This window comes from Panthera uncia, chromosome D4 (genome assembly GCF_023721935.1).
Source record: "Panthera uncia isolate 11264 chromosome D4, Puncia_PCG_1.0, whole genome shotgun sequence".
NCBI classification, from domain to species: domain Eukaryota; kingdom Metazoa; phylum Chordata; class Mammalia; order Carnivora; family Felidae; genus Panthera; species Panthera uncia.
The window spans coordinates 11642119-11654389 of record NC_064807.1 but is presented as its reverse complement, the minus strand read 5'-3'; the positions used below and the strand labels follow the sequence as shown (position 1 = coordinate 11654389).

Here is a 12271-nt window from a genome sequence, read left to right as displayed (position 1 = left end):
TAAGTTTGCATCAAGTAGGTGTGGTAGGAAAGAGAAGGAAGACACAAAGGCATACGGCAGGCTACACAACAGGCAGGACGAGATGCCTTCAAGGTACCAGAGATCCAGGACAGAGTTCAGGACCGTGTCCCCTACCCTCCCTGACGACTTAATCTGAAACCCAAGTGACTTCAGAGAGGAGAGAAAAGGATTAAGGAGCCCTGGAGGCCATGAGCCATCACCCGGTCGGGTGAAATCTACCCGTGCCCCCCGCCCCACTTTCAGGTGGGAGAGTAGCAGCTGTCCACCGCGCAACAGGAAGCCCACCACGCGCTCTACGCTCATCCCCCGAGAGTCTTCTCCCAACCGAGCAGACTCGAGAGGGCACTTACGCGGAGCCAACCTGACAGCTCCCGCCGGGGTGGAAACCCGCGATCCCCTCGCACCGGCATCTCGGGCGCAAATCCCGCCAGGGCTCCGCTCCTCGCGATGTCCGCGCAGCAGATCAGTCCTCGGACCCGAAACCCGGGCTGCGGGAGGGCCGGCCCGCAGGGCCCACCCCTTTGTCCCTCCTCCCGCCGCCCGCCCCCCCGCCGGAGCGCAGCGCCTCCGCGCCGGCGGCCGGACCCGGGAAACTCTCAAATGGGCCGCTACCACCCCCGCGCGGCCGGGGGGATAGAGCACGCCGAGACCAACCCGCGAGGCCTCCGCGGCTGGCCGCTTCGAGAACGACTTCCGGCGGGGGGGCGGCAGGGGGACGGGGACGGCGGCGGCAGGGGGATTCCCCCCCCCCAGGGTCCGAGCGTCCCGCGGCCCCCACGCCCTACCCTACCCCCCTCCGGACGGCGCGATGGTTCGCTCCGCGGCGCGCACTAGGCCGGCAGGTCGGACTCCGGGAGCGCGCCGGGGAAGCGCTGGGAGCTCTGAGCGCAGGGGCCAGCCTGGGGACGGGCTCGTCTGTCCTGGGGCGCTTCCTTTGAGGTCGCGTGCGCATCCGGTTCGAACACATTTTGGAGAGGTTTGCAGCGCCTCTTTTGCTCTCTTCCGAAGGGAAGAAGAGGGGAAACCCCAAAGTTGTCTGTCCTGCCTAGAGGCCTGCCCAGCCAGCCGACACGTACACGGCATTGTAGCCCACGTGTCTCAGCTCAACAACTGATTACCGGAATTCCGAGGGTACTGGGATGTTCGTGTTAAATAAAACTTGACTTTGGAGGAAAATATACCCCAGCTTATCTCTTTTTTATCACATTTCCAACAGCTCCGGTAAAAACATTACAACGCCTCTCGCATCGTCATCTTTTAAAAGACTACCAGTAAGTCACAGATGCTTATCCAAGCAGGATTTATCAGTACATTTACTCGTTGTAGAGTCTCCTATGTACGAAGAACTGCACAAGAGAAGTAAAAGCTTCCTTAGTTTAGAGGCATGTAAATTATTCGGAGACTCGAAACAGGTACACTGATTAAAAGCATAATTTGGGGTTTGAAATTTAAGGGAACCACGCTGTAAAAGAAAAAAAGTGTGGACCACCTCGCTCTTCCCTTAAAATTGCTTTCCCTTAAGGCAAAACTCGGCCGAGGCTCACAAGTAGAAGGTGAAAGGTAGAATGTCCTATCTGACCCAATGACGAGATGCAGAAGCTAGGCTCTCTCCCCGAAAGGTTGCTTCACTTCCTGCCTAATCAAAACAAGTTTGGCAGTTTATGTGGAAAAACAAGCCCAGCAGATGCCTCTCTGAAAGTGTGAGGCTTCTGGCCTCCTTTGGGGTAGAGCTAAGTGCATGCTTCTGGATTAAAAAGCATCGTGAGTGACGTTTCTCACTTGCCTACAAGCCTCCAGACTCAGACGTTGGGATTGTGTTTCCGGTGTAAGGTGTTACTCCCCCGACGTAAGCTCTGATTTAAAAAATGTTTCCCAAATTAGGTAGTGCGAACAAATAATAACAATGATAGCGTTTGTGAACTGGTCACACCTTAGTAATGTGAGCTGATTCATTAGCATTTAAAAAGGAAGAAAGGAATCCACAGTGTAGTACTTAACATCTGCAGAACTATTTCCTTTTTCTCTCTAGAGCTGCACTGCCCAATATAACCACTTCTCACAGGTGGGTATTCAATACATTTTATTTTAAATTAACTAAAATTAGGGATTTAGGATTTAAAAGCTTCCAGGGGCGCCTGGGTGGCTCAGTTGGTGGAGCATCAGACTTGGCTCGGGTCGTGATCTCACGGTTCATGGGTTCGAGCCCCCACAGTGGGCTTTCTGTTGACAGCTGGAGGCTGGTTCAGATTCTTTGTCTCCCTCTCTCTCTCTGCCTCTCCCCTGCTCACACTCTCTCCCTCTCAAAAATAAATAAACATTAAACAATGTTTTAATAAAATAACAAACATTAAAGAAAAGGAAGATTTCAGACGAATGTGTCACATGAGTCACATTTCCAGTGCTCAGTAGCCCCTTGCAGCTAATGGCTACCATAATGGACCGTGCTGATATAGAATATTTCTACCATTGCAGAAAGTTCTATTGGTATACACTGCTCCAAATAATGAAATAGTCTTATACTAGAAATACTATTCTTCTGACACAATGCCTGACATAGAGGAACAATAAATAGTTGTTGAAAGGCATGATTCAGTGAGCACACTAGCATTGCTGGTGGCAGTTATACATAAATAGAACTTTTTGGAGAAGCAATTAATAGGACATAATTTTTCACATGTGGGTTGCACATTCGAACCCCACTCCTAGAATTTGTTTCTCCAAAGAACTTCTATCAAGCCAGACCCCCCGATTAAAAACTAAGCTCTCTCTCACCTTGGGGAGCTCAGTCCCTTACAGCAGACGATCAGTAAATAATAACAAACTGCAAAAGCACTGAGCTTTCCTGGAAAGCTCGGGGTAGTCTGGGGACTTCTGGGAGGGCTTCTTCACCCAGACTAGGGGGATGGGGTTCAGGGAAGGCTTTACAGACAAGAAGACACTTATAGGAATGAGTTTGTGAGACAAAAAGGGGAAAGCTTTCTAGGTGAAGGGAATAAATACAAGTGGAGAAACAAGGAATGAAGAGACCACAGACGTGCCCTTCGGTGCCAGGAGGTGAGGTTGCCCAGGCAAGCAGGGGCTGTATCCTACTGTTGAACACGGTAGGAGTGGGATTAGCTTTGGCATTTTGTAAAGATCCTTCGGTCAGCTTCTGGAGGATGATGAATCTGGCAGGTGGGATTGGGGGAGGGGGGGGGGGGGGAGGGGGGAGGTGTATCAGTAAGAATGAGAAGACCAGCCAAAAATGCATTTCTGTGGAAATGCAGGTGAGAGATGACAGGGCTATCGGGTTGGGCAGCGTTAGACAAAAAAGGGCCAATTCTAGAGAAATTAAGGCAGTGTAATCAGCAGGCAGGTTGACTGATTAGATATGATGTAAGAAAGAGGGAAGTGACTCTAAGGTGACTCTCAGGTTTCTGGCTTAACGAAGTAGATGATGATATCTCTACCAACATAGAGAATGCAGGAGTGGGAGCAGATCTTGGGAGGGGCTGGAGGAAACATGGTGACTTTAGTTAAGGACTGATTGAGCTTCACGGGCTAAGGGTCATCCAGGTGGAGATGTTCAACTGTCTGCAATGCACTAGGCATTGAGTATTTTTGGGTAGAGGGCTCTGGGATGGAGGAAGAGATTTGCAGATCGTCATTGTATCAAGAAAGCTGAAGTCAGGTGAGGAAGTGAGACTGAATATTCAGAGACACTGTGTAGATTGAGGCAACAGAGGATTAAAGATAGGACCCATCCAGCCTGTTTTCATAATAACCTTTACTGTGACAGGCAAAAAAAAAAAAAAAAAAAAAACACCCAGAATAGGACCCATATCTGGGAATGCCAATATCTAGGGGGCAAACTCAAGTCTCCAGAGCAAAGACCAAAGAGGAACTGTCAGAAAGGGAAGAAAAACCTCTCTGGAACAATGTCCACAAAGTCAAAGGAAGAATGAATTTCAAGAAGGGGAAAATCGCCAACAACATGCACCAGTGTGGAGGTCAGTTAAGATGAGAACGGAAGGTGCTCACCATGAACAGGACAAGTGCCCATCCTGACCAGAGCTGTTTCAAGGGGAAGATGAGACTGGAATTCGACTCCAGTGGCTGACTGGGAGGTGAGGCACTTCACTGGATCCCAACTGATTACAACAAAGGCTGGAAACCATCAGTGTCCAATCACAGAGGGCTGTTAAATGACAGCAGACCAACTGAATTGGCACATCAAGCTATCATTTAAAATTATAGCAAGTCTATCCAGCAACAAGGAGAATAATGATATAATCGCCGATGAAAAAGAACACAGACGTTATCTATCCTATGATGGCAATGAAGAAGTTATGAAAACATATAAACAAACTGGAAAGCAAATGGGAACATGATTTGATGACAGGATAGGGCTGTGTGCATTTCTCTTTTTAAATTGTAGTTATTGTTTGTGCCATGTTTGTGTAATGGACAATTTTTCAGTACTTTTCAGGATGCATTACTGTGTATAAAATCTTTGTAACAAGTTGGTCAGAAGACCTCGAATTAATGTGATAAACACTTTTAATCAGATTTCTTCAAGAATATTACGATTTGGATATATATACACATATATATGTACATATACACACATACATAAAGACACACATATACATATGTGTATGTATATATATATACGTTTTTACATATATATTTGCAATATAGTTATAAAGTATCATTAAATGGGAACAAAGGGATCTGACATAAAAAGTTTACAGGTTGGGGCACCTGGGTGGCTCAGTTGGTTAAGTGTCCAACTTCAGCTCAGGTCATGATCTCATGGTTTGAGTTCAAGCCCCCACTGGGCTCTGTGCTAACAGCACAGAGTCTACTTTGGATTCTCTGTCTCCCTCCCCACACTCTCTCTCCACCCCTCCCCTGCTTGCTCTCGCGCGCTCTCTCTCTCTCTTAAAAATAAAATAAATAAACATTTGAAAAGTTTCCAGGTTAACTGAGCAATTTAATTGGCTTGTATGCAGAATGGCAGACTGGAATCATAGAGATACTTCCTTGCAACAAACATTTCCTGAAGTCCCCCCACCCGTGTGCCCTGGGGTAGATACAGAGAAGATAAAGAGGATATATAATGGGGGCAGGGAGTGGGGGTGCTCACAGTGTGATCAAGACAAAACCAAGTAAACAAATGATGACAAGGCGGGAGAGTTGCTCAAGTACCGGAATGACTAACACGCGGAGGTAGCAGTTAAAACTCTGCCCGAGGGAGGGGCGGAGAACAGGCCTGGCCTTCCCTTACCTCCCCTGTAGTGGCCTCGTCTCTGCTGGCTTCTCCCACTCTTCTCAGTGCAAACAGCCATCCCAGTAACCTCCCATGTTCACGTGAAGGACTCCTTCCATCAGCATCCCCCACAACCCCTAAAACAGCATCCAGGAGAGAGGCATCGAAAGTTCTGCTCTGCCCTTTATCCCTTTACTTTTTTATTTAATATCACTCTTGCTGACTCTCAAAGTCTGTTAAAATACTCTTCCTTTTTTTGCGGGGGGAGGGAGGGTCGGGTGACTAGCTACCTAAGTTTCCCAAATCCTAAGTTTCTAGTTAAAGCACTGATACCTATGTACGGAACTGCTTCTAGTCCCATATAGTCCTGCATGACCCCCCAAGCCCCACAGAAACACAGACTTTTGATTGAGACGCTCCTCACTGCAATCTATGATGGTTCTAGAAATATGATACAATGGAACAAACTTGACCCTAAGTGTAATGGTCATAGGTTTACACACATTGCAGAGAGAGTAAATTATTTTCAAGCTAGCCTTTAGCACTTAGAATCCTGCAAACAAACAGGGGAGTGCGTTATAATCCACTAGAAAAACCCCCAGGTTCACCTCAGCCTTTGGGGCAACTCAAGACTCTTGCTTTATGTTTAAAAGCATTGTGTTTCTAATTTCCTGCCAAGTACTGCAGACTCCCTGTCTCCAGGATTGTTCCCATACCTTAATATTATATAGGAAGAGCAGAAAGCTGCCTCCAGTTTGCCACTTTCCTAAACATCCAGACTTCTACATGTTAGTGTCCCAAAGGTCACTACCAATTTTTACATAGACGTTCTTCTGTTCAGGAAATGGTAATTACATTTTTCCATAATTAAGAAAACTATTTTCGGGGGGCTCCTGGGTGGCTCAGTCAGTTAAGCGTCCAACTTCGGCTCAGGTCATGATCTCACGGTCTGTGAGTTCAAGCCCCGCATAGGGCTCTGTGCTGACAGCTCAGAGCCTGGAGCCTGTTGCGGATTCTGTGTCTCCTTCTCTCTCTGATTCTCCCCTGTTCATGCTCTGTCTCTCTCTGTCTCAAAAATAAATAAATGTTAAAAAAAATTTAAAAAAGAAAATAATTTCGGTTTTATTCAATTTTTTCTTAGACCAGTGAGTTTTGGCAAAATAAATAATAATAATAATTAATAATAATAATAATAAGATGCCAATTATAAAACATTCAAAACAGTTCAGAAAAGCACAAATAAATGTAAAAATCATCTAAAATCCTAATAACCAGCTTCAAAATTAGGTGGCCATTCCAGACACATGCACAGATACAGATAAAGAGCTAGTTAGGAGACTACCCCCAGAGACCAGAAAAATTTAAACAAAAATTAGTCTTACTACAGTGCTATTTTAATTGAAAAATAGTAAATAAAATTCTATTTGATATTGACAGAAAAAGAAAATTGAATAAAACAAAAGAACCCTCATGAACACAAATTAAGTTATTTCTTCAACATGATATTTCTCCCCAAAAGATCATCTAGGGAGAAAAGATTAACTCCCCCCAACCCCGCCAAAATCTTCAGTAGTGAGTTTCCAAAGACACTTCTAAAACATGAAGACATTAGCATTTTATTTATGAAAAATCACATGTTTCAGTTTTAGAAAGTTTCTCTTCCTCCAGGACTCGCCTCTTTGCTGTCTCCCTGCATCCAATCCCCCAGTCCATCCTCCCCAAGCAGCCAGAATGATCTTTTCATGAGACAAATCAGATCTCGTAACTCTGTGCTTTTAAACCGATGCAGACTTCTTGCCATGGCCTCATTACGGGCTGAATGTTTGTGTCTCCCTCGGCCCCCCAAAGGGGCTGAAGCCCTAACCCCCAATGTGGTGGTATCTGGAGATGGGCCTTTGGGAGGGAATAGGTTTAGATTAGGTCATGAGAGTAGGGCCCTCACGATGGGATTTGTGTCTTATAAGAGGAAGAGAGAGATCCCTCTCCAGGCTCATGTTCCTAGGAAAGACCATGTGAGGACACACGGAGAAGGCAGCTATCTACAAGGCAGGAGGAGGGCCCCCACCAGGAACCAAATCTGTCAGCATCTTGATCTCAGACTTTGTAGTCCCCTGAACTGTGAGAAGTCAATGTCTGTTGTTCAAACCACCCAGTCCATGGCATTTTGTTCTAAAGCCCAAGCTGGCTAAGACAGCCTCCAAGTCTGCTGCCTCCTCCAAACCCAGCTCATCCTGCTCTCTCCCAAGCTCAGGTCCCGGAGCCACACTGGCCTTTCTTTGTTGCTCTTGAGACCCTGCCAGGCACATTTCTGCCCCAGAGCCTTTGTTTGAGCTTCTCTGCCTGGACCACAGAGCCAGCTTCTGCTTAGATTTCTCTTTCTTTCTAAAGCAGGAAGCATCCCTTGAAGCGGCAACCAGGAAGTGATGCCCTCGGGAGAGAGTCAAGTTTAAGTCAAAGCAGGTACATAGAGTCCAGTGGAGTGCTTTGCTTATGGCAAAGCAAGCGTTCAGAGAGCAGAGTGCAGGGTATGAAAAGGTGGGGGTGGTGGGTGGTCTCCCTGGCTAAGGGAAGCCGAGGGAGGAACCACAGCAGGAAGGGAGGACAGCCCAAGACAGCAAAGGACCCTAGTATCCACAACTCTCCCTTCTTAACTTTATTATTATTATTACTCTTGGTAACACATTGGCAGGGATGCTGTTATTACCACAATGAAAGGATGTCAGAGTGAGCGCAGAAGTGATGAAAACGTCAGTCCGTCTAACAGGAGAGAAAGTTCTCTCGGTTCTCAGTGGATGGTGGCTTTCAATTCACTCTCTCCTCTTTCTGCCATTGGCACAAATCCCAACCCCCAGTGTCTTGCTCCCGGTGTGAGAACCCAGCAGTGATTCTCACATGCTGGGGTCGGCCGGCCACAACACGGACAGAAGAATTCGCCGTGCGCCTCAGAGTCAGCCGCGGGCTGGCTGGATGAGGTGTCTGGGGAGGCCGGGGGCTGCTGCTGGGGGAGGGCTGGTGGACCTCATGGTGCCAGGCTGCCCACGTGCAGGCTCCTAGGACACTCAAGGGGATGGTCCGAGCATGCTGAGGCCAACAAGCAAGGTCAAAGTGTGCTCAGCCTGATGGACAGGGGATTGGGACAGAGCATAATCCAGCTGTGGGCCTGGAGATTCTAGAAGCACCTTCCGAGGCACAGTTTGGTGTAGACAGGCCTTTCCGGGGAGCAGGCTCTGCACTGGAGAGTCTCCTCCCTGGCAGGGTGCCCTGGGGCCCCCTGCTCACGCTGCTGGGTATACAAAATCCACACTCTTTTCAGGGACAGATGCCACTTAGTAACCCTCTATTTAAGACCAGCAACAGGGTGCCTGGGTGGCTCAGTGGGTTGAGCATCCGACTTCGGCTCAGGTCATGCGTTCAAGCCGAATCAGGCTCTGTGCTGACAGCTCGGAGCCTGGAGCCTGCTTCAGATCCTGTGTCTCCCTCCCTCTCTGCCTTCTCCTGCTCGTGCTCTGTCTCTCTCTCTCTCTCAAAATTAAATAAACATTGAAAAACAAAACCCAAAAAATAGCAACAATGAGACGTGCCTGGCTGGCTCAATCAGTAGAGCTGAGCAGCTCTTGATCTTGGGGCTGTGAGTTCAAGCCCCATGTTGGGGGGATACAGAGATTACTTCAAAATAAAATCTTAAGACAACACCAACAACAACAAACAAAGCGTGATAAACAAAGGTTGATTCAAGGCGTATTATGTGCCAAAACTCTTCCAAACTCTGCTGTAACTCATTTCACGCAGAGCCGCACAGTGCCCATGAATCTTTGGTATATTTGGTATTATTGCTGTGCTTCAGCAGTGAGGAAACTGTACTTCCGAGGGGGGAAAACAGCTGCTGCCTGAATTTCTCGTCCAATAGAAGGCAGGGAGGCTCCAGGGGCAGGTCTGTGGGAGTGAAGCTCATCCTCACGACTGCTCTCCGGCCGCCACGTTCACTGTCAACCGCAGACAGACGATTGCACAGGTCAGGGGCTTGTTGTTGCTACTGTGGTTTTCTCGAACAGAACTCAGGAGGGTTTCTGCCGAACGGAGTGCTGGGAGATCATGTTTGTGAAACTTTTGCTGCACCACATTAAAAGGTAAATGCCACAGCTCTCTCCTCCAGCCATCCAAGATGCAGAAAGGAAAGAAGGGCGGGGGGAAGAAGGTGGCCAATACCCTGCTTGAGAAAAGGCCCAAGAATTCTGGCATCGGACAAGACATCCAGTCCAAAAGGGACCTCTCCCGCTTTGTCAAATGGCCCCACGACATCAGGCTGCAGCAGCAAAGGGCTCTTCTCTATAAATGTGTAATGCTGTGCCCCCGCCCTGAGATTAACCTTGGACCGCCAAACAGCTGCTCAGCTGCTTAGGCTGGCCCCCAAGTACAGACCAGAGAAAAGCAAGAGAAGAAGCAGATTGTTGATCCAGGCTAAGGAGAAAGCTGCCAGCAAAGGGGATGTCCCCACTAAGAGGCCACCTGTCCCCACCTTAGTGGAAAACAAGAAGGCTCAGCTGGCAGTGATTGCACATGCTGTGGATCCCACTGAGCAGGTGTCTCCCTGCCCACCTGGTGTCCTAAGATGGGGGCTCCCCACTGCATCATCAAGGGGAAGGCCAGGCTGGGCGTCTGGTCCATGGGAAGACCTGCACCGCTGTCACCTCCATACTAGGTGCTCCAGCTGAGCTAGTGGAAGCCATCAGGACCAATTACGATGACAGTAACGATGGGATCTGCTGCCACTGGGGAGGCAACGTCCTGGGTCCAAAGTCAGTGGCTCATATTTATTACCAAGCTGGAAAAGGCAAAAGCCAAAGAACCGGCCCCCAATCCAGGCTGAGTGCACGCTGTTAAACTCTCTGTACATAGAACTAATAAAAAATTCTCTTTCAAAAAAAAAAAAAAAAAAGTAAATGCCGTCTGACTCCAGCCACCAGTTAGTTAATGAGACTCCTTGATGCAAATGCGATCTGACATCTAACTGAACTTCAGAGCACCCACTCCCTAAACAAGTGCTTTGAGAAAAAACCACTTCAATATGTTAAAAATTGGACTAAATAAAAAGGCTCTCATCTCACAGGTAAGGAGGGAATCTGAGGTGAGAGGGGCCCCAGGGACCATCGCATGAGACACAGGTCCTCCCGGGAGCCAGAGGGGCCTCTGGCAACACGTGAATTACTTTTAGAAATTATCACCAGAACCTTCTAGTCCTAAGAATGCAGGATCCCCTATCAGCACAGATTAAAGTAGCTGAAGAGTCTCCTAGATTTTCAAAGACTTCTCAGATCTGAAAGGGGCCTTTAGAAAAACACTGGGAGCAGACAGTTTTCCAGGCCAGTCACAAAGAGCATAGGCCTCTGGAACAAAGCAAGCAGGGCCTGGGAAAGGCACTTCCAAGGAGGCATTGTTCAATCATACTCGAAGACCTGGCTCGCAATATTTATGCTCCTATGGGACTTCTGCTGAATTTCCCTGATGACCAGAATTACCTGAGGCATCCCAGTCCCTCCGTGAGATGCCGGGGGTAGGGTTGGTGTGTGAGAAGGGGCAGGGGATTGGTTGTTTTGAGCATGCACCCTCCTCCCCAACCAAATGAGTCTCCTTATCAGGGAGGTCTGGGAAATTCTGCCAAAGGAACATTGTTTCAATGCTTGGACACAAGACAGGAAGACCACAATTTTGAAAGCAGGTAAAACATTCAAACGGCAAGAAAATCATCATCTCTATTTGCAAACTTTTGTCTTTGGTTTGCAAAGGAAAGGATCTGGTCCCATCATTCTTTTCGTTATATTTCTTTACATATATATTTGCATATACATCTCTCATTTGTATTTCAGTTATTTTTTATATACATGGTACTTGTTTATTTACCCAAACCATACAGTAGATCATAAAAAAAGTAGCAAAATATAACTAAATTGTTGCCATCCAGAGAGCAAACTACTGTAACTGTGTGAGTATTCTTCCAGGTACCTGTATGCAGGTAAGCATATAGATATCATATATAACTTCGCACGTCTGGGGCCATACTGGGCATGAGCTTTTGCCTCCTTTATTTCTACGTAAGAACGTTGCTTGACTATTTTTTCATGGCAATATAGATTTATATCATCATGTGTCTAACTGCATAATACTCCATTTGTATGAATATACTATAATTTGCTCAATAAATACTTTTATTGGAAGTTCTTTTTAAAAAACTGGTACAGAGGACAAGGAAAAAGAATCAGATGGATGAAACTCCTAAGATTTATTTCACATGCATAATGAGAAAGTAAGATGCTTGTAAAACTAAAGCAGAATTTATAAGACAGGTAGAGGGTAGATACTAAGTTACTAAGCTGTAAGATGTGTTAACCAGAATAAATGGAGCATTTGCGTATTAAATATAAGTCAAAAGATTTCAACAAATAGCAGTGTTAGGACATCTGGGTGGCTCAACCAGTTAAGCATTTGACTTCAGCTCAGGTCATGATCTCACAGCTCATGGGTTCAAGCCCTGAGTCAGGCTCTGTGCTGACAGCTCAGAGCTTGGAGCCTGCTTTGGATTCTGTATCTCCCTCTCTCTCTGCCCCTGCCCTGCTTGTGTTCTCTCTCTCTCTCTCTCCCTCTCTCTCTCAAAAATAAATAAACATTTAAAAAATGTAAACAAATGACAGTGTTACTTAGAAAGGGAGGGAAGGACAAAATAAATCTTTTTTTTTTTTCAATGTTTATTTATTTTTGAGAGAGAGAAACAGACAGAGGACGAGCTGGGGAGGGGCAGAGAGAGAGGGAGACACAGAATGTGAAACAGGCTCCAGGCTTTCAGCTGTCAGCACAGAGCCCGACTCGGGACTCAAACTCACAAACAGTGAGATCATGACCTGAGCTGAAGTTGGATGCTTAAGCGATTGAGCCACCCAGGCGCCCCCAAAGTAAATCTTAAATAGTAATAATATTTAATAAAACACTAGTAAATTCAATAAATAT

At 46.8% G+C, this 12271-nt stretch overlaps 1 protein-coding gene across 3 annotated transcripts in view; it reads right to left on the bottom strand.

Moving 5' to 3' along the window:
- TJP2 (tight junction protein 2) overlaps window positions 1–12271 on the bottom strand; it is a 129140-nt gene that overhangs the window by 78250 nt on the left and 38619 nt on the right. Inside the window, exon 1 of one of the 3 annotated variants that reach the window (XM_049633609.1) lies at window positions 372–576. The exons of 1 other annotated variant lie outside the window; for it this stretch is intronic. In XM_049633609.1, the coding sequence (XP_049489566.1) occupies window positions 372–431 (60 nt within the window). In that variant the 5' untranslated portion in view covers window positions 432–576. Of the gene's footprint in view, window positions 1–371; window positions 577–12271 lie in introns of those variants that run through there. One more of the 3 variants, XM_049633595.1, reaches the window with a different exon arrangement.